Below are 21,829 nucleotides of genomic sequence, written 5' to 3'. Positions count from 1 at the left end.
AAAAGATCTGTCCGCACCCTCGATATGTTTGGCTAGTTGTGTGTTATGGCCCTACTGGAGCTTTCCAGTTCACCTGAGAAGACAACAAAAATGTCAAGATTTTGACCAAAACGTCATCAATGAGCATCTGGCACACAACAACAACAAATTAGACAAGTGTCATCTGTGCTGACCTCATTTGTGGCCTCATTTAAAGGAAGCATCAAAGCGAGCTCACAGGGAGCAGGCGGGCGTCCTTCAAACGGCAACAGCGGCATGTGAGCCAACGCTCAATATAGCAGCGGGGCCTTGGTTTATCTTCAGCGCCCCGCGTCCACTGGGACTCGTCGGCCCGTGTCTGCGCGTCATGGCGCCTCACGCCCTCTTCACCGTCAGCCAGATAGAGCGGGACGCCGGGAGCAAGCACCTTCCCTCGTGGTGGTGGTGGGGGGGTGTCACATGCCTGGCGACAACAGGTTATTTTGGATTTCTTTCTCACAAACACGCCGAGAAGAATGGATTGGAGCTGCTTCGTCCTGACTTTGTTTTGAAAGCCTCGCCGTTGACAACTTTGAAAAACGGAAGTTGTCACGTACATCTAGATGTGTGTGCTTGATATATTTGGATGGATACAAGGGAGGGGTTGGGAGGGGTATACTTTCAAAATAAATCTATTCCGATACCGTTACAAGTGACCTGTAAAAATGACACGGCAGGTGAAAGGGGGCTAACAAATGTTTTAATGACAAATCATTCACACTTGGTTGCATAGGCAGGCTGATTTTTTGGATTTTTGTGTTTTGTTTTGTTTTTTTGGTACAATGAAGTGCTCGTGCTTGAGAGCCCTCTTCTCGCTCAGTCACGATATACAATCAGCTGTTGACAATCACCTACTTGTCTAAGAAGCTAAAATACAATAAAAAAAAAAGAAAAACATATACATTTTGTTTTTACTGGCAAATGTTTGACAATCGGCTGGTGGCAAAGTCACTTGACGCTGAACAACACATTCACGTCCTTTTTGGCAACACTGGTGCCCCCCCCCCCCACCCCCATCCCGACCCCTTCTGTGCGTGCCTGGAAGTGTCATTGCTGCAGAAAATTGCAGAGAGGATGCTGAGCTCTTAAAACAGAGAGCATAGCTGTCATTTTTTTTTCTGTGTACACCGTTCAGTATACACGCCTTAAAAAAATTATAATAAAAAACAAAACAAAAAAAACCTACTACAGTAATCCCCTGCGTATTCACAGTTCCGATCGCCGATTTGTGTGTGTGTGTGTGTGTTTTCATTTGAAACTTTCTAAAAATTTGCCACAAGATATCTGAATTAGCGCCAATGAAGCATGTTGACGTCATACATCTCAACTGACGGTTTAGCCCTTAAGAGCACTGGTGTCAAACTCGGGGGCCGAGGGCCAGATCCGGCCCGCCGCATCATTTTATGTGGCCCGCAAAAGCGAATCATGCGTGTCAACTTCCATCTAAAAATTTGCCACAAGATATCTGAATTAGCATCAATGAAGCATGTTGACGTCATACATCTCAACTGACGGTTTAGCCCTTAAGAGCACTGGTGTCAAACTCAAGGGCTGAGGGCCAGATCCGGCCCGCCACATCATTTTATGTGGCCCGCAAAAGCGAATCATGCGTGTCAACTTCCATGATCCTTCTGTACCGAAATTTAAAAATTGTAATGCGTAATAAATAACCGTCAACACTCATTCAAACAATAATTGAACAAACTATTATAGTTGATTTGATTGATTTCACAACTTGTACAAGAAATAATATATAAACATGATGTAACGGCCCTAGCGAGGGAAGACGCAACCCCAAAGTGGGCCCGCTACAAAAACGAGCTTGACACCCCCTTGCTTTAGAGGTCATAAGCCCCAAATCAAATAATTGATAAGTCCCTTTTGAAGGGTAACGCCAAGCGCGCTGCGCACAGTCGGCGAGTCACACCCGCACAGTGAGCTTTTTGATATACGGATGTGTCACGGCAGAAAGCCGCCGCCCTCTGAAGGGGTTTTATAGAAGAAACCATAAAAATAAATTGTCAAGGGTTGCAACAGGGAAGGGGAAGTCGCCGAGAATGAAGGAGAGCGTCTCTCCGCCCTCTCGTCGTTTTTGCAAACGGCAGGGGATTACTGTACAGCGCTACTAAACTTGCATACGATTTGTTCCTAAACGACTGCGTACGGGCAGGGCGCGTCACTGTCGAAGTCACGCCCTCTAAAAAGTTGATTCCAGCATGGGTTCGCACACTTCGTTGCTCTCGTTCTGCTCCTTGGCGTCGTCCTCTTTCATGTCGTACTTGGAGCCGTCCGGCGTCTCGGCCGAGTCCCGCGTCAGCACTTGGAAAAAGTCCCACTTCTCGGGGAGGACGCCTTTGTGGAAAAGCAGCGAGGCCAGGAAGGAGAAGGACAAAATGGACGCCACCGCCGTCAGCATGCAGATGGTGCGGATGGGCCAGCTTTGCACGTAGACGCCGTCCACCAGCGCGCCGCCCGGGAAGCGCACGGCGGCCGGGATGCCCAGCACGGGCTCGCCGCACAGGACCCGGAAGAGCATTCCGCTCAGGCAGCCCAGGACGGCCCCGTAGCCGTTGGACACGGCGAAGAAGAGGACGCACACCAGCTGCGGCAACATCAGCGTGTAGGTCAGGTCCGAGCGCAGCATCCAGATCATCAGCACGCTGTTGTCCAGGAAGGTCAGCGACGTCCCCGCCAGGCCCACCACCACCACCGAGGCGCGGATCACCCACTGCAGCTCCTGCTCCGAAGCCTGACGGGAGACGCCAAACGCCAAAAGTCACTCGCCCGCCTCAACGTGATCAAAGATGACGCTGGCGACGGCGACGTTGTTTTGACGACGGAGCCGACGCCGCCTCACCCGAGTCCTGAGGATGTTCTTGTAGATGTTAGACGTGAAGATGGAGGCGGCGGAAAGCAAGGCCGAATCGGTGGACGACATGACGGCGGCCGCCACGGCTCCGATGCCCACGATGGAGATGTACTGGGGGGTGAGGTGCTGCAGCACGATGGGCAGCACCAGGCCCGTCTGACCTCGCTCGAATGGAGACGGAGAACCGTAAGACGTCATGTTCCAGTCTGAGAAAAGACACAGTTGGGGAAATCTTTTACAAATGGTTTTGACACATTTCGGCTGGACCAATCACGGCGCAGCTCTTTTCTGAAGCTGAGCCGTGATTGGTCCTTCCCTGAGCCTTTTTCCTGGACCGAGGGAGCTTCCAGACACCAAATTCCTCGAAACGGGCTTTTTTGGCTTGCGTACCTGTGGAGGCGGCCGCCGCGCCCAGCAGGATGGGAGGAATTCCCAGCGTGGGCACGATGAAGGCGGCGGCGAAACAGGTGATCTTGGCCGTGGTGGACGAGGCGGCGGACAAAGTCCTCTGGTGGAAGTTCTGAAGGCCCAGGTTGCCCAAACCCTTGGACGAGAAGACGCAAGAACAAGCCAAGGCATCAAGGAGACGGACGGATGGATTGGACCAACACCGGCGGCGGCATTGAGATACGCGCGACAAGGCCGGCGCACGGTGACAGCGACGGATATCCGAATACCAAAAGTGCAGCAACACATGTAGACAGAAAACAACTCCTATGACTGATAACCGAGCACTGACAGAAATGGTCAAACTCTTCTTTCTTTGTGTCTTTTTCACTGTTATTATACTGCCCCCCGCCCCCCCCACCTAACCCCCACCTGCAATGAATAAGTCATGATGCACAAACCGCTGAATGCATTACATTCTATTTGTATTATGTCACAACTATATATCTTTGGGGCGGCCCGGTAGTCCAGTGGTTAGCACGTGGGCTTCACAGTGCAGAGGTACCGGGTTCGATTCCAGCTCCGGCCTCCCTATGTGGAGTTTGCATGTTCTCCCCGGGCCTGCGTGGGTTTTCTCCGGGTGCTCCGGTTTCCTCCCACATTCCAAAAACATGCATGGCAGGCTGATTGAACGCTCTAAATTGTCCCTAGGTGTGAGTGTGAGCGCGAATGGTTGTTCGTTTCTGTGTGCCCTGTGATTGGCTGGCGACCGATTCAGGGTGTCCCCCGCCTACTGCCCGAAGACAGCTGGGATGGGCTCCAGCACCCACCGCGACCCTAGTGAGGATCAAGCGGCTCGGAAGATGAATGAATGAATATATATCTTTGATCGAAACCAATATTATAGTGTTATTTTTTTTTTCATGAAAGAACAGATTCGAATTTGGGAGACAAATGGATGTTCACCAGTCACGCTTGTTTCAATTAAAAAACAAAAAAATTAATAAAAAAATTTCTCGTCTCACTCACCAGGATTAAGAAGTTATCGATCCAGCGCCACACTCGATCCTCCTCCAGCGTGCCGACCCAGGGCGGCTGGAAAGTGTAGTTGTACGCCGTCTGGGTGATGTCCGTCACGGCCGGGCTCATCAGCGCGAAGGGAACGCACATCCACTGCGGGCGACAGTTTCCACAACATTTCGCCGTGCATCGGGTGACATCACAAAACGCACGCGTGCGCCAAAAAAAACCCACACGAACGTCAGCGCCGCGACAACAATAGAGCGACAAACTGTGTGACAACGAACGTGGAAACAAAATCGGACGTGTGAGACTCCATCCATCCATCCATCCATCTTCTACCGCTTATCCGGGGCCGGGTCGCGGGGGCAACAGCTTTAGCAGGGAAGCCCAGACTTCCCTCTCCCTAGCTACTTCTTCCAGCTCTCCCCGGGGGATCCCGAGGCGTTCCCAGGCCAGCTGGGTGACATAGTCTCTCCAGCGTGTCCTGGGTCTTCCTCGGGGTCTCCTCCCGGTGGGACATGCCCGGAACACCTCACCAGGGAGGCCTTCAGGAGGCATCCGAATCAGATGCCCAAGCCACCTCATCTGGCTCCTCTCGATGTGGAGGAGAAGCGGCTCGACTCGACCCCCGGATGACTGAGCTTCTCACCTTATCTCTAAGGGAGAGCCCGGACACCCTGCGGAGAAAACTCATTTCGGCCGCTTGTACCCGGGATCTCGTTCTTTCGGTCACGACCCATAGCTCGTGACCATAGGTGAGGGCTGGAACGTAGATCGACCGGTAAATTGAGAGCGTCGCCCTTTGGCTCAGCTCCTTCTTCACCACGACAGACCGATACAACGTCCGTTGTGAGATACAACGTGTGAGACTCGAGCAGCGCAAAAACAACAAGTGGCTTTGCCCCCCCCCCCCCCCCCCCCCGTGCCTTGACCTTCACGTGTCATTCCATCAAGTGGCTGCGCACTTGACGCGCCGCACTCGCAGCCAGCTGGGCTGATAGCGCTCGGCGCGATTGCCAAGCTGCCTCTCCGAGCCCACCCCCCAACCCCCACTCCCCACCCCCGCCCGGCCAAACAGTAACAACCACAAGGAAGCTAGCGCCGATATCGCCAATCATGAAAGTACTCACCAGGCTGATGAAGATGAGCACGAGCTGGATGATGTCGGTGTAGGCCACCGAGTAGAGTCCGCCCAGCAGCGTGTACGTGATGGCCACGGCGGCCGAGATCCAGATGCTCACCGTGTACGACAGATCCAGGATGACGCTCATGGTCACGCCTGAGGCAAACAAATGCCGGCCGGCACCGTTGACCCATTTGGATGCTTTTGTGTCAATAATTCAAATTTGGTGCAACCTCAAATTCTTGACTTTGTGTTACGTTAAGGCGCGGCAAAGCAACACGTTGGAAAATGAAGCTTTTCGATTGAAACTGACGGTTTTCCATTTCGGCCAAACTCGGCGTCGCACCGAAGGACGATTTGGAGTCTTCGGTCAAGCGAGCGCACATTTTTTGGGACGGCAGGATAGAAAACGTCGAAAATGATGGGCAATCGATCAAAAGCTGGGTGGGAAGTTTGGATTTTGAACCCACGACCTCTGAAATAGTGCTAATGAGCCACACCTTGAGAAAAAAAAAACTCTTGTTTCTGCACACCTACAAATTTCAGGTTGCACCGAATTATTGAATTCAAAGCTAAAATATGACATGTGGTGGATGACTTCAATTTTTTTTTTAATTCTTTCACTGTTTCACATTTTTCAGATTAGTCAGTCATTTTTACACTTATTTTTTTTGGGGGGGGGGGGGCTTCATTTTCAAGTTTTAAACAAACATCCGTTATCGTCATGGCTATAAGATAACATTCACTTTTTTTTTTTAATCCTTGAAATTGTGCTCTGCACAAAGTGCAAGTGGTTAAAAAAACGTGTCAACATTTACTTGAGGTGCATTGGAAAATTTGCAGGCAGCAAACAAATTTGAGCCAAAGTGAATGATTCAATGCTATGGAATATTTAAAAAATGTAAGGAAATGTTGTCTTCAAATAGACCCCCAAAAAGGTAGAAATGGATGTAAGTGATTTTTTCATGATTTCCGAAAAGTTGGAAATCATGAAAAAGTCTACTCTTGGATTTAAAAAAAGAAAATAAAAAATTAGCACAGCATTAGCTAACAATAGCAAAACATTAGCACAGCTAAATGGTTAAAAAAAAAAAGTAAGCGAGGTGCCCACAAAGGTGGGGGGTTAAGGCGGAACCCCCCCCCCCCAAAAAAAAAACTATCTTGGCGGAAAAAGTCTACTCTTGGATTTAAAAAAAGAAAATCAAAAATTAGCACAGCATTAGCTAACATTAGCACAGCTAAATGGTTAAAAAATAAAAAGTAAGCGAGGTGCCCACAAAGGTGGGGGGGTTAAGGCGGAAACCCCCGCCCCCCCCCCCCCAAAAAAAAACAATCTTGGCGGTAGGCGGCTTTCTCACTTTACTGACAACGAACGGTGAGAAGCCAGCAAGCATAACAAGCACTCGTAGCCTCGCAGCTGGACATGACGGCCAAGCGAGCACAATAACACGGATCGCGTGTCTCTGCATTCAGACATTTGTTTGCCGATGTATTGTACGGTTGGTTGAGGCCAGGACACACAACTCACCCTCACCCAAGTTCAGACGTGGTTCGTCGCACAACAAGATTTGGGGCTGCCCCCCCTTCATGCAGGCTTGTCTCGACCCGGAGCTAGCTTGCGAAGGTGGCGCTTTTACCACAAGGGCAATACCGCCAAACGTGCCGCTAGCTAGCACCCTGAAAAGTGCGCGGCGGATCCAAGCGCACCCACTGATTCACCTTGACGACCATTAACACCCCCCCCCCCATATATCTTTTACGTTTTTGTGTGATTTGTAACAGGCCTCAATTGTCTGTGGATTTTTGGCGTCGCCCTTCGCTAACCGCCGCCATTAGCGGGGGTTCCACTGCATTCCGTCTCGTTTGACGCTCGACTTCGGGAAAAAGCCAAGCCGTCCGTTTGTAGCCGCTAGCTAAAAGCGGAACGTGCGTGGATTTCGTTTCGCTCGCCGCGGGTGCGCGGGCATTCTTACCTAATCCAATGAGCGTGCCCGTCACCCACATAATCTCGGAGATGAGCGCGGCCAGGGAGAGGGCGGCCGTGGCCACTTTGCCGTACTTGATGTGGAAGGGGTCCATCATGGTCACGTACTTGCTGTTGCGCATCGGCTCGGCGAAGAACAGCCCGCCTTTGGGATGAGCGTGGGGGGGAGAAAGGAAAAGGATGACGGATGACACAGTTCAGGAGATGGTCGCGGGCGGTTGCCAATCGTTTGGTGGTTTTCCTCCCGCATTCTAAAAACACGCACGGTAATTAAGTGAACACTCTAAGCGAAACTCCAACACGCCCGCGATCCTTGCGAGGATAAGCGGTTCGAAATTCCTCAAAATGAAACGCGTTTTTGTGGGACTAAACGTGCACAAACTTTGGGGCCTGGCCAAAATTCCGACTTTTGCGATTAAAAAAAAAGCAAATAACCACAAAAAGGGTCTGTAGCGACCCCGAGAGAGGCTAAATTCTCTTCTTGGTTTTTTTTTGTGTGTGTCGTTGTGTCGAGTCAACTTAAGCCGAGGGCGCTTGTCGTGACGCGAGTTGAGCCGCCGCCGCCGCTCGTATCTCAAATTGACCGTACGACAGCTCAGAGCTAAATAAAAACTAAAAAAAAAAAAACTTGGGACGCCGAGTCACTCATATCGCGACTCGCCACGGCGTGCCGCGCGGCTGCCAAACGCTCACATAATATAGCGAGCGTGTGAAGCGTTGCGTGGAAATACTGCGCACGCACACTCGCAGACGGCGAGAGAAAATTTCCGGTGATCAAGAGTAAGAGGATCAATCATGTGACTTTCATGTGGCAAAGGAATGTCCGCTAATCTGCGCGTACGGTACAAGACCTTACGCAACCTGTTGTCTGAGTGCGTCCAGTGCCACAAACGGCCACGCTCCGTTTTCTTTTGTCCCCCCCCCCCCCCCCCCCATTTTGGAATGTCACGATCTTGACTTTTTTGTTTTTTTTTACAGTACGAATTATGCGGCAGGTAACAGATTCATGAGAAACAAACAAAGACGGCCGGGAAAGGCTCCAAATGCGGAAGTCAAATTCCGATTCCACCATATTGGACTTTATGAGAGATTCGCTTCTCATGAAGGCCATTTTTCCTCCTCCCGCCGGTGCGCTGTGGCTTTAAGAGATTTCCACTGTGACCTTGGAGGCTATCAGTGGAACACTTGAAGGTCGTGACAATGACGGGCACATGACTGAGGTCGGCAAGCTGGTTTCACGCCCCCCCCCCCCCACCTCTAGTTAGCGGCGTTTCTCTTTTCGTCGAGACATTCAGCTGGCGCAGGGGTGGAAAAAAATTGGGAATTGATTTGTTTGATCAGCAAAATGGGCCTTTTGAAAATACGCGGGGCGGCCCGATAGTCCAGTGGTTAGCACGTCGGCTTCACAGTGCAGAGGTACCGGGTTCGATTCCAGCTCCGGCCTCCCTGTGTGGAGTTTGCATGTTCTCCCCGGGCCTGCGTGGCTTTTCTCCGGGTGCTCCGGTTTCCTCCCACATTCCAAAAACATGCGTGGCAGGCTGATTGGACGCTCTAAATTGTCCCTAGGTGTGAGTGTGAGCGTGGATGGTTGTTCGTCTCTGTGTGCCCTGCGATTGGCTGGCAACCGATTCAGGGTGTCCCCCGCCTACTGCTGGGATAGGCTCCAGCACCCCCCGCGACCCTAGTGAGGATCAAGCGGCTCAGAAGATGAATGAATGATGAATGAAAATCCGCGCGATGTCCGGTTCAAGCCCCGCTCAGTTGAAAATATCCTTCGCCCGGGTTGCGGACATCTTGGGACGCGACCGCTTTCCACGTTGCCCGCCTCAGTTTGGTGACAAGTTCTTATTGCGATTGTTGTGATCACATGCTACTTCCAGCCGGGCTTTGTTGGCCCACTTTTTGGATTCTTCCCAACGCAGAAGCGGGTCAGCCTCGGACCTTGTAAACCCTATTTGGACTCCGGCGCCAACGCGACTTAAGTGTTCTTAAGGACACAAATCCTCCCTGTTGCGCGGGCGCGACGAGGCTCTCCTTGTTTGGACGTCACCGCTCGATTGATTTATTTATGTATTTTTTTTGGGGGGGGGGGGGGTCTATTTTTCACGGCGCTTTGAGAAAAAGCGGGCCCGGCGCCGAGCGAGAGGCGACGAGCCGCGGCGGCCTTCCCTAAAAAGGAGCGCTTACCGAAGATGAAGCAGACGGTGGCCGTGACGGGCATGACGGCCCAGATCAGCCCCATGGACGGGTTGTACACGGCCTCCGCCGTGCCCACGATGAAGCCCCCACCGACCCACGTGGCTGTTGGCACAAGAACACACGCGCGCACGTCACCTTTTGGGCTTTGCGGCACCTCTTCGGGTTTTGACATCACTAACCTATCGGATTTATTGCCCGTCCGCCGGCGCCGTGCCCTACTTAACGTCAGATTTTATGAATTCTACCTGCAGAAACAGAAAGTTGGATCCTTGAAGGGAGTTCAGAAGGTTCAACGCCCACGGAATCAACTATGGGTGTCGTGTGGCCTCGCGTACTCAATCGGTGGATTCTTGTCCAAATTCAGAACATTCACGAACAAAGTGGCGCCATTTTATGCGTCCTACGTGAAGCCTGCGGATGTCGGCCATCTTGAAATTGTTGTCTCGGCAGAGTGCAGTACTCGCTTGCGAGCAACAGCGGAGTTTGTTGCGCTGTGGTCGGCTATCTGGCAACACGCGACACGTACTGTGAGGAGAAAGTCGAGCTCGCCGTCCACTCGGCCAATTTGTCCCGCTAATTTTAGTCGGTCCGCACGCAGAAGACGACGGCAGTTTGATGCCATGCGTGGTGAACTGCCAGTACTTGCCGGAAATTCCTTCATTCCTGGCAGCCTCCCAAAGCGATTTTTTTTTGTTCACATCTTTTTATCAATTTTGGAGGGATATCTAGGTATTTTTTTTATTTTTTAAAACCAAGTATTAAAGTACTTGATGATGACGCCTTTGAAAATTATTTTGCACCCTTCTCCCGAGCGATATTACTGACGATTGAAATGGCTCAGATGCTGTGGCAGCTCTCTGCATTTTAAGGCTTGCGAAGAAAAAAAAATGTCAGGAAAAGCCAACTAGAACATCTGAACTTTATTCGGGTTTCAATTAGAGGACTTGAAATGGTGGCAAGTGTGTGTGTGCGCGTGTGTGTGTGTGTGTTGACTCCAATTTCACACGAGTAGGAATGTGAGAGGGTAATTCGAACAGAGCCAATGTTGGCCAACTTGCCTTCTCGAAAAGATTTCCATTTCTTGAGTTGAGTAGTACAGGTTAGAGGCCACCACAATGGTGGGGAAAATTGCGAAATGATTTTTTTTTTTTTTTTTTTAACGTCACAAAAATCTGGCATTTTATCGGGTGTTGTGTAGACTTTTTATAGCGGCTGTATTTAACCAATGTACAAGTTTTTTTTAATGAGCTTTTTCTCTTGATTTACTGTATATTAGTATATTACTGTATACTATAATTGATTTTTATTTTTTGGTTCATTATGCACAATATAATTAACGTATGAACCGGTCATGTGTAATAACATTTGCATCATACATGATTTTCACCACGCCTCCAACATGACATCCAGTCTGCTGCTTTCGCGCGTGTGCGTCATATGCGATATTCTATACACCCCGAAGATATCACTCTTACGTCATACAAGTGTTACCATCGGTACATCCTATTTCACGTGCGGCCGCCCCGAACGTATTTTGTCTTGAGCCGCCCGAGTTTCGTCCGTCCGTATCTGCAACGGGGCGCCTGCCTGTGCATCATCCCGTTGAACGCCGTCGACACAACGGGGCTTGCGTTATCACGTGTACGGGGTGAAACGGAGGTTGAATTTGGATTCATTTGGCCCAGTTCCCACGCCTAAAGCGGTGCCCCCCCCCCCAGCTAAAAAAAAAAAAAAAAGGCTGCTCAACCCGGCTCGGCTGTACTCGCCCGTCATGGTGAAGATGCCGACGGCCAGGTTGATGCCGCGGTTGCCGAGCAGCGCCATCTCCGTCTGGTCTCCGCGGCCCTTCTTGGCCTCGCGCTTGGACTTGAAGGAGGCCCACACGCCGATGGCCAGCACCAGAAGGTAGAAGAACATCATGACGCTCACGCCGGGGATGTTGAGAGCCATGATGGACGAGCAGCGGGAGCGAGACGACCGCAACCGGGAGGAGGAGGAAGAAGATGAGGACGCACTGAGCGAGAGACGGAGCGACAGTGGCGGCGGCGGCTCGGCGAACATCCACCAGCGCCCCCCCCCCACTCCCTCCCCCCACTCCTGCCCACCCCCGCCCAACGCCGCCGTCCCCGCCGCCTCACGCCGGGCTCGGAGGAGGGATGGCGGTGGCGATGGAGGACCCGCCCCCTGATCGCCGCTCCGCCAATCGGAAGCCGCTCCGAGCCTGGGTCGGCGCCGGGCCGGCCTGCCCGGGCCGAGCGCGTCACGACTGGATGTCGGTTCGTTGACTTTGTCCTATGCGAGCCGCCCCTGAGGTGACGATTTGCTGCAATGTGCTGACGCCGAGCCCAGACGCCATACTGGAATACACCGGGGAGGTGGAGGTGGAGGGGGGGGGGGGGGGGGGCAATAAAAGGTACCGGAGACCGAGGAGAGCCGATCGTGCCCCCCCCTCCACCCCACTGGATGCAACGTACATTAGCTAATCAATATCCAACGCACATGCACGGGGGACCTTGATGACTTATTGGGCTTCTTACTTGATGAAAATATGCCATCACATCTTGGAATGTACTCAAGTGGGGTGGCCACTTTGGTGAAAGGGACCCGCGGCATGAGAAGGAACTGCATCTGAAATCAAACATGCACCAAATTCACAAATTCTTGCATTTTGTTCATAAGTGCACGTAACCAAGTGAAAAGAACCCTTTGGCATATACCCTTTCCCAAAATTATCCCTACGATTAAGAAAAAAAAACAGTAACTGGGTTATGATCCAGCAGGGGTGTGCAAAAAAAAAAATCGTTCAAAATAGTGAAGGTAAATACTGCATACAAAGCATTTAAAAACAGTGACAAAAAAAAGGCTGTACTGTATTTGAATTTAGCAGTCGGAAGAGCTTAGTCGGTACAAAGAAACACAATGCGCGTTGACATGACTGTGCAGCCGGAATCCACATTAGCTAATCAATACGCGGGAAGCTTTATGACTCACGGGGCTTCTTACGGGATGAAAAGGCTCCACTGCATATTGGAACGTACTCCGGTGAGCCATTCCACCAAAGGAACAAATGAATACAAATAAAATACAGGGGGGTTGGGGGGGGGCCTTGACTTATGACTTTAATTTCTTTTGTGACGGCGTTGGCGTCACGCAGTCATGAAGGTCAGCGGCTTCCTGCGTCCACTCCTGCGGCGCGGCCTATTCACGGGCAACTTGAGCAATGTTTTCAGCTCTTTACGTCAAAGGCACTAAGATTGAGGGAAAGATTAATTAAATAAATGGAGCGAGAGCAAATATATCTATCTATATCCATCAATCCATTTTGAAATCCGCTTACCCCCACGAGGGAGCCGAACCCGTCCGTCTTCGGGCAGCAGGAGGCAAACCTGAACTGGTTGCCAGATAATTGCATGGCACACATCAACAGCCATAACCTGCCATTCATGTTATTTTTTGTTTTTTTTGGGGGGTGGGGTGGGGGGGACTCAGCGGTACCTGGAGAAAACACACACACAGGCATGGGGAAAACATACAAACTCAAAATCGAACCCTAACACCTCTGCACTGTGAGGTTGACGTGCTAATCAGCCAACTGCTGTGTCACCCTTTAGCGATCTCGCTAGCTAGCTCCCTAGCTTGCGAGATCTCGCTAGCTAGATCCCATCCCTAGCTAGCTAGATCCCATGCCTAGCTAGCTAGATCCCTAGCTAGCTAGATCCCTAGTTAGCTAGATCCTAGCTAGCTAGATCCCTAGCTAGCTAGATCCCATCCCTAGCTAGCTAGATCCCTAGCTAGCTAGATCCCATCCCTACCTAGCTAGATCCTAGCTAGCGAGATCCCTAGCTAGCGAGATCAATAGCTAGACACACTTTTTTTTTCTCTCTTTCTCTCTCTCTCCTTGTTCCTCGGGCGCGATTCACGGCAGATTTTTATTATATTTTATGGTCCAAGATGACAGCAAGATATTTGATTTCACATATTCTTTGTCTACTTCAAGAACGATGTAATTTTTTTAGGTAGCATAGGGTATAAAAAGTTATAGACCCATCGAATAAATACAAATAGCCAAAACAAATTAGTGTGTTTGTCTTTAAAGTTGGTCCACAGTGTCCCCCCCCCCTCTCCATTGTGCCCTGAGATTGGCTGGCAACTAATTGAGCTTGTCCGCCGCCTACTGCCCGAAGACGCCTGGGAGAGACTCCGACACGCCCGCGATCCTCGATAGGAGAAGCGCTTCAGGTACTGGACGGATGGATGGATGTAGGTGAAAGGCCTTGGCAGGCCCGAGCCCCCCCGCCCCCGCCACTCCCTGTGATCCTGTCCACTCTCAAACCTTAAAAGTCCTCCCGTCGTGTTTCCACTAACAACAGTAACAAAAGCCGCCCCGCGCTCACAGCGGCCACCGGCAACCCCGCTGAGACTTGGACAATGTCTGCCGGCTCACGGGGAATATATTGTGTCGAGGCGTCAAAGGGTGGGCTGGGGGGGCGTGGGGGTGCGTTGGGTCCGAATAAGCTTATGGAGGGCTTTTAAAGAGCCTTTAACATTCGAGCAAGAGGATGATCTCTTCATGAAAGCCGCGCAAGCTGTCAATGGGTGCCATTCACAACTCCCATTCATGTGCTCTGAACCCTCGCGTAGTCTTCACCAATTTGACGACAGCAAAAAAAAAAAAAAATTGCTGACATTTGATGAGGCAAAAGACGCAAAAGTGAAAACGCTCGGGTGCTACGACAACTAACGTAACTAACCGACACATCGCGCTTCCGACACATCGGGGATCGCCATCTTGAAACAGTTGCTGGGGCGCAACTGAGGCGTTTTTTGGAAAGTGGCACAATAAATTGGGATTCAAAGTTTTTTAAAAAAATTTATTTTATTGTCAGGCCTGATGCATCAATTTTTCGGTGCCAAATAAAGCAAGATTGATCCTACATACTAAAAATGACTGACAGGAGCTGGTTTAATTCAGGGGTGTCCAAACTGCGGCCCGGGGGCCATTAACCAGACAATACAAACAATGTATCATTGCTTTCTTGACTGACTTTAGCATGTTTACAAAAAAAGTTGACAAATTTTAAAGAGGCCCTTTCAGCCTCCCATTTTTCTGTCTACGCTTCCCGTTTCTCTGAATTAAAGACGAACGCGTGGTGGAAAATGAAGCAAATGTAAAGGTTGCAAAAGAAGTCGGCAGCATGAAGTCCACCCGCGAGTGGATTTTGGATTAGTGCACCGTGCGCTCGGCTTGCCAGCCTCAGTCGCCACCATCTTTGTTTTTGCTCTAAGCCCCGGAGGCTATTTTTGGAGCGCAGGGCGGAGGCGAGGAGCGGGCAGGATTAGCATTTGAAAAGAGATACTGCTAATTTATCTGCTAATGCTAACAGCGCGAGACCCCGGCTGGCCCGATGAGCAACAAGCAAAACACTCGGCCGGCTTCAAATTCTTTTTTTGGAAAGGTGTCACGGTTGCGGTTTGATGTGATTCATCTCTTGGATGTAACGTTCTCATAAAAACTAAGAAGGTGGAGGCTATATTTGAAGGCCCGTGACATAATAAGCATTTAGCAGCTTTGACATTTGGTGGTGAGTAATGTCCTGTGTAGAGCATGATTATGAAAGTAAGTAGGTGGAAGCTGCATTTGAAGGCCCACGCCATCATGAGCGCTCACCAGCAAGGGCATTTTGTCTTGTATACGAGGCCATGATGGAAAGAAAAGGCCCCATTGATGGCAAGGAGGTTGCATTTGAAGGCACTCGTCAGGATTTCACTTTGCGCTGTGACAATGTCTTGTATGGAAGTTTTTTAACCCAGCTGGCTGGGTTAAAAAACAACAAGAACAAAAAAAACAATCCAATCATTGAATTAATAAAAATAGAGAGATGGATTCTTCATGTCAGCTTCTGCCAAATAAAGCGAAGAGGACCTTCATGCAATCACGTTGTCCCTTTAACGATGAGAAATGAAGTGAGGCGTCCATTGTGAAAGGTTTTCATGCGTCTTTGGGGTACAACAAAATACACAAGTAGAACACACTGACAACCATTATGCAGCGACGGACAGTGGGGGGGGGGCACCCCCCTTAACCGGTTGCCAGCCAATCGCAGGGCACACAGAGACGAAAAACCATTCGCACTCACACTCACACCGAGGGACAATTTAGAGTGTTCAATCAGCCTGCTCTGCATGTTTTTGTAATGTGGGAGGAAACCGGAGTACCCGGAGTAAACCCACGCAGGGCCGGGGGAGAACACGCAAACACCAACACGGAAGTCGGAGTTGCGTAAGTTAAATCCACGCAATAAAATGATTCTATTCTAGGCCTCTTTTTATAGCGTTTAAAAGATTTCATGCTTGTTAAGGTCCTGAAACACACTTCCAAAATATTACAAATGTGTTAAAAAACATCAAATACGGTTGGCCTGCATGTGAAGTTATTTGCGCTTTACATTATTTGTTGTATCTGCCCACATTTGATTGCGTAAGTCGTTTCCCGGTTGCTCTTAGAATGGTCCGCTCTTGCCGGGGCAGCGGGTGGAGCCACTGGCGGCCATCTTATGTTGGTCAATCGCTAAGCCCACCTATCTCCAATCAGAATCAGAATCAGAATCAGAATCATCTTTATTGGCCAAGTATGTAGAACACACAAGGAATTTGTCTCCGGTATAACACGCTGCACTAGTATCATCGTAAACAACAAAATTATTGAACCATTTTAGAGTAATCCCTTGATTTCTCGCCAGTGTTCAGTAACAATGGCAACTTAAGATGGCCGCCCTCTGGCTTCAGCCACATGGGGCCTCTTGATAGTCCAGTCATCTACAAGTCAGTAGTTTGGTGACGCGACTTTCTTATGAAAATGGCTGATCGCTTCTGATCACGTATGCAGCTGTCCCTCATTCCAAGGCCAATTCCTCCCAAGGAGAAAAGTGAAACCTTGAACCTTGAGCGGCAAAACAATGGCGAGTGTTTATATGACTTTTTGGGGGCGGAGGTGGTGGTAGTGGTGGTGGGGGGAGGGGGTGGGGTGTCGCAGACCGTACGTTCCATTCTAAAGCTTCTTCCGACTGGTCTCAGGGTCGCAATGCTTATGGGAACAGCTGCGCACAGAAATAGACTCTTTACGGCTCATATGTACGCAGCGACAACAGCCGTCCTGCGCTTGAAACGTCACCTTGCGCACCACCGGCCCAGGTGGAGCAAACTTTGACTTTGACATTGTCAGCCGCCACGAGTCAGCTTAAGGGGCACACAATTCTTCCGGGGAATGCTTACGGTAAGCGATGCTTTGTTTCTTTCCATGCTTGCATTTTTTTTGGAGGGTGGCGGGGGTGCTGTTATCTGTGCTGAACTTTTTGAGAATGGTCTTTCTGTGACTCTTGCAGTCTCTGTTGTAACCTGCTGATCCCACCTTGCAGTTCCCGTCGAGCCATTGTGACGTCACGTCTTTTAGAACTAAACAACAACAAGAGGCAAGTTAGCGAAACGCGGGCAGGCGAAATAGCCCCGACGAGTCACGTGACGCACCATCCGGGCTTCTCCGCGTCCGAGGATGAAGGTTTCGGGCAGGACCGGCACCAACGGTCCGCAGAACCCCGCGCCTGGGGGGAGCAGGGTCCACACGTCCTCAAGGAGGAGAACCAGATGAGCCACAGACTCAAAACACGCCCGCGAAGCCCAAACCGTCCCGTCTGAAACAAAACATATTTGTCATATTTAACACACCGAATGTACTGATAACAACATCTGGTGCACTGATCGGACTTTTATTCACCTTGAGCGAGTACGACGAGTACGGATGTCGGTTCACGATATTGCGGTTCACTTCTTGCAACAGTGATACACAGTCCTCACCAAGAGGGGGCAGCAGATGACCACAAAGTAAGCTTTGTTCCCATTGTGATACACAGTCCTCACCAAGAGGGGGCAGCAGATGACCACAAAGTAAGCTCTCCTCCCGAATGGGAACAACGTTCAAAGTTCAAGTCGCTCTTGTCATGCGCCGCTGAGGTCAAAACAAGCTAACGAGACGAGCATTCAACCCGAAGCCAATGCGAGAGAGTCTTACTGAATGTAAATGTAATCGTTCTTATCAGAGAGCGCTCCAAACAAGAGGGAGACCAGGATCATTGGCACAACGAAAATGCTTTTTGCTGGCTTGGGGAAGATGCACTCATCAATTAAGAAAAAAAAACAAACAGTAAATTGTCAAGTTATTTATGGTTCATCAAATTCAATCATCGTATGTTGTTTTAATATTTCCAAACCCAAATCCACTGTATTGTCATTACAAGTAAAAAAAACACGTAATCGTTAATTATTATTAAATTAAAAATAAGAAAACATCAGCATGAATTATGATTGTATCATTTAAAAATATGTTTATAAAATTCTAATCCGACCCCGAGAAGTGGCAGTGGCGCGGTCAACTGTCAAACCGGTTTTTGGCCCAGCCTACTTTCAAATCAACTTGTTAGTCATTAGCTAGACATTAGGCCTTTGAAAAAATGTCAGCCTGCAATTTGACGAGAAAGGACAACAATTTGTTTGAGAAGGCTCCCATTAAAATTTTTTTTTTCTCACGAGAAAGTCATCGCAGGGCCTCCCCGGAAGCCGGGACGCCTGCTGCGTTTTGTCTCCAAATCATGCCGAGGGGGAGCATGCGTCATGCGCTGACCCTTGCCCGCCCCCAGGAGGCCCGCAAAGGAAGTGCCCAATCAGCGTCAAGTACTGTAGCGAGCGTCCCGCCTTTCCCCAGCAGCTCCCAATGGCGCGCGGTCCCAGATGGGTAACTGTGGAGAACTCCTTGGAACAATTCATGAATCAGTCCGGCTTTTGCCCGGTTCGCTTCGCCGTGACTTAAAACAGCAACACGACTAATTGATGTTTGGAGATCACGTTGGCTGTTATCAAGGTAACAAGAAGATGCTAGCAAGAGCGCAACGTGATGCATTTCTTCCATCTGACCGTTTCAAACGTTGGTACAGATTTGGGCGGGCATCATCGATGTCGACCTGCGCGATTGGCTTTTGCGGGCCGCATACATTGAGGCGGCGGGCCAGACCTGGCCTCCGAACTCGACTTTGACACCCGTGGTTTCAATCGGTGCTTAGATTCCCAAATTTCAACCGGCTTGACTGACACACGCGCAGTTCATCGAAGGAATTTCTCTTATTTTGGGGCGGGGTCAAAGGTCAAAGGAGGATGGATGAGTAATTTTAAGGCTTGCGGAAGGCGCTTTTGTCCGGTGGAGAGCAACCGTGGCCGCAAAGACGATTCCGGGCCTTCGCTTGGGCCAAACATCGGATTTCTTGCCACTTCCTGCGCAGGCACAAAGGGGACTAGCGCAGACAATGGCCGCGTGTGGACATTTGGGACGTGATGTAACAGGGTGCCGGCTGGCCGGCTTCCATCCACGCACGCACGTATGGCATGATCGAGTCAAATATGTTATTTGTGTCTGCAGGACCTTCGGGAAGGACTTGTGAGAGTTCACAAAGTTGCGTTAACGTGCTGTCTCGGGGGGAGGGGCAAAACGCTGGACGCGCCCATGGAAAATCATCTTCGTTGCTTGGGGCAAAATGTCAAAGACGCAATAAATTCAGCGTTTGCGTTTGCTTCAAAACAAACAAGCTTCAGTCATGGGAAAGCGTGCGTGTCGGGGATCCATCCCGGCGAGGGCGGGTTGAGGGGGGGGGGGCAGATCACAGCAAAACACAAACAAGCGCGACTCGGCCAAACACTTGCAGCCCGGCTTCCAGTGCCCCCCCCAAAAAAGATTGCGTGGCCAAGGTCAACCTGCATGTTTTTGTTGTGTACTGGAGACCCCCCCCCCCCACTCCGCCCCCCTCGCCCCGAAAAGCAAAACATAGCGCTACGATCGGTCGCATGGATGCAGACAAGGGCAATCTCAATCGGGTCAATAATATGCTTTTAATAATAAGATACCAGTGCAGAAAAGAAACTTTTGAGCGGGTTCGAGTCCCCGTAGTAACAATGGTCATCAAGATGGATAAGATCACAAAATCAGTCGGCTTTCGGAGCACATACAAAAGCGCAACGGGACTCAAGTGAACTAAAATCATACAACAAGTTCAACGCTGATCCCAGAGTGGCAAACTCCAAACCCGGTTTCTCGATTGCAAAACGCGCAACATGCTAACATTCATCTCCCCACGCCTCAACATTGCGGAACGTTCTGCTTCGGGGGCGGGAACGCAACCAACGGTGGCCGAGGCGCGTCCTCGGCGAACCGCCGTTTTAAATAGTAACGCCGGTGACGAGCCTTCCGCTGTCTGACAAGAGACAAGAGTCCATCGTTTAGCACGTTAGCATCGGGTTCCGCTAGCCTAGGCGCTCCGAAAGTTTCTCTCGGGGAATTCTCCCTCTAGAAACTTTTCCAAGCGGCCAGTGGAACCGCGCCAAACGTTTGTCACGAGGCCAAAGTCCGACGTTAAGGCCGCTTCCGGTCACCGACTTTTCTCACGTACGTTTAAGACAGTTCGGCTCATGCTAACTGGAGCGACGTCAACTTGTTTTCAACGTTTTGGAAAGGAATAAAAATCCCCCGTTGACCCCCTGGGAGCGCTTTATCGTCAATGCCATTAAGTTCGACTTCAAACCCGCGAGTGGGGGCTATAAGGCTTTGAAGCGGGGTCTTTTTGGACTCACGTCGCTTCTCGTAGCCACTTTTTAGCCTTTAGCGAGGACTCTGAGGAGTTCTTGTGGAGACAAAATGGGTTCACAATGAGGACTGGCAGTGTTCTAATTGGGTCAATATGGGGTTTTTTTGGCACTATGCGGGATCTACAGGGGGGCTACATGGGTTCAAGAGTGAGTTTTGGAGACTTGAGGGCTCCAGAATATGCGGGAAGATGATAGAACTGACTGATAATAGTGAGGGCTTCGAGAAGGTTTGGACTTTGTGGTGTCAGAGTCGGATTTTGGGGTTACTAGGCAGGTTCTAGAAAGCACAGCAAGGGTTTGACTGGAGTCCGAAGTGGTCGTCATGGCTACCTCACGGGTTGAAGTGGGGATCGGAAGCGCTCATTTTGGACAGAGTTGGTTTTTGTCGGGGTTGTCTGGGGAAGTCCCACAAGGTGGGTTCTGGTCCCGAGATTTTGTTAGTTCTAATGGGGCAGACGAGGATTCTACTGGAGCCCACCACGTGAGGGCAGGACTTTGGTTCCTGCGCGGGTTCTAGAAAGGAGAACAAAGGTTCACCTGGAATCAGGACTGGTTCGAATGGGACCTCAAAGATTTTCTCAGTCCTTGAGTTGATATCGCCTTTTCAGTACATGGGTCGTACATGGTTCTAGAGTGGGACTTTGCGAATCCCCGTGCAGAATATGTCTCGCAGTGACTATCTGGGTTTTAATTGGGTCAAAACGGGTTCTACAGGGGACCGAGTGGGTTCTAGTAGTCATAATTGGCTCGACTGGATATCGCAAGTGTTCCAACGGGTGGTTTTGGGACGCTAAAAGGTTCCGGAGGTGTCTGTGGGCTGCAGTGGGGTCAGCTTTGCTCCTGACAGTGACCGCATGGGTTCAGATGGGGTCCAAGTGGGTTCTCGAGAGAACCACGTGGGTTGGACTGGGGATGCCAAGTGATCTAATGGGGTCCAAAGTGGGCTTGAGTGGTCGCTGGGTTGAGTTTTTGGGACGATGTGGTTTCCAGACGTGACTGGACTCGGCTCGGTTGCAATCAGAACCGGGGGGATGTGGGTGGGGGGACAAGGCACAAAGTGAAGGACTGGATGAGACTTAAGGCACATTTCTGGGGCAACCGAATGCGACTTGACGCCAAAAGCAGCATTTGCTCCGCAAACTCTCCGGACAAAATCAAAATACAAAACACAAATCGAATGTAGCAGATGTTCGACGTGTACGAACGAAGCACTGCTGCCCGTTTTCCGCTCACTCGACGGGATTAAAACGAGACCAGACCGGAAACCGACCGCTGTATAATATTAAAAAAATAAAAATGCTACATATCGCAAAAGTGAAAAGAAAACTTTTCATCCTTTTCTACTTTCTTAAAGCACAAATGAGGAGCAAAGACGACGAGTAGTGGGCGAGCCTCCAAACCGAGACTGCGACGACCACGTACCAGGGACACATCCACGCATCGAGTCCACCGTCAACATTCGAAATGCGCCGCGTGCGCGTGTGCAAAGCTCTACAGGGGGGGGCGAAGGGGGGGGGGGGAGTGGTCACCGCGACGCAACAAC

General features: G+C 50.4%; 4 protein-coding genes and 1 long non-coding RNA gene across 10 annotated transcripts in view; 3 read left to right on the top strand and 2 right to left on the bottom strand.

The window, feature by feature from the left end:
- LOC127610529 (ubiquitin-40S ribosomal protein S27a) overlaps positions 1-21,829 on the top strand; it is a 113,025-nt gene that overhangs the window by 25,752 nt on the left and 65,444 nt on the right. The gene's annotated exons all lie outside the window — the stretch shown is intronic.
- The window catches only part of LOC127610519 (F-box only protein 41-like), a 116,401-nt gene that overhangs the window by 48,491 nt on the left and 46,081 nt on the right, over positions 1-21,829 (top strand). The window lies entirely within an intron of this gene.
- The window catches only part of LOC127610524 (sulfotransferase 6B1-like), a 115,205-nt gene that overhangs the window by 52,231 nt on the left and 41,145 nt on the right, over positions 1-21,829 (top strand). The window lies entirely within an intron of this gene.
- LOC127610507 (high affinity choline transporter 1-like) lies at positions 2,141-11,679 on the bottom strand. Of its 2 annotated transcripts, XM_052080725.1 has the most exons (9): positions 11,366-11,518; positions 9,783-9,844; positions 9,592-9,705; positions 7,394-7,549; positions 5,428-5,576; positions 4,304-4,447; positions 3,278-3,431; positions 2,876-3,093; positions 2,141-2,767 (listed from the first exon to the last, which is right to left on the bottom strand). In XM_052080725.1, exons 3-9 carry the CDS (start codon positions 9,644-9,646, stop codon positions 2,216-2,218), a joined length of 1,428 nt encoding a protein of 475 aa, XP_051936685.1. In that variant the 5' UTR covers positions 9,647-9,705; positions 9,783-9,844; positions 11,366-11,518; the 3' UTR covers positions 2,141-2,215. The 2 variants fall into 2 exon arrangements, with proteins under 2 accessions (XP_051936685.1, XP_051936684.1); XM_052080724.1 differs by lacking the exon at positions 9,783-9,844 and having other exon boundaries at positions 11,370-11,679.
- LOC127610539 (uncharacterized) lies at positions 16,269-17,979 on the bottom strand. Its single transcript, XR_007964885.1, has 3 exons — positions 17,375-17,979; positions 17,128-17,291; positions 16,269-17,055 (listed from the first exon to the last, which is right to left on the bottom strand). It is a non-coding gene; the product is annotated as an uncharacterized LOC127610539 (long non-coding RNA).

The sequence above is a fragment of the Hippocampus zosterae genome, chromosome 11 (assembly GCF_025434085.1).
Source record: "Hippocampus zosterae strain Florida chromosome 11, ASM2543408v3, whole genome shotgun sequence".
NCBI lineage: Eukaryota > Metazoa > Chordata > Actinopteri > Syngnathiformes > Syngnathidae > Hippocampus > Hippocampus zosterae.
This window is presented reverse-complemented; position numbering and strand designations above follow the sequence as displayed.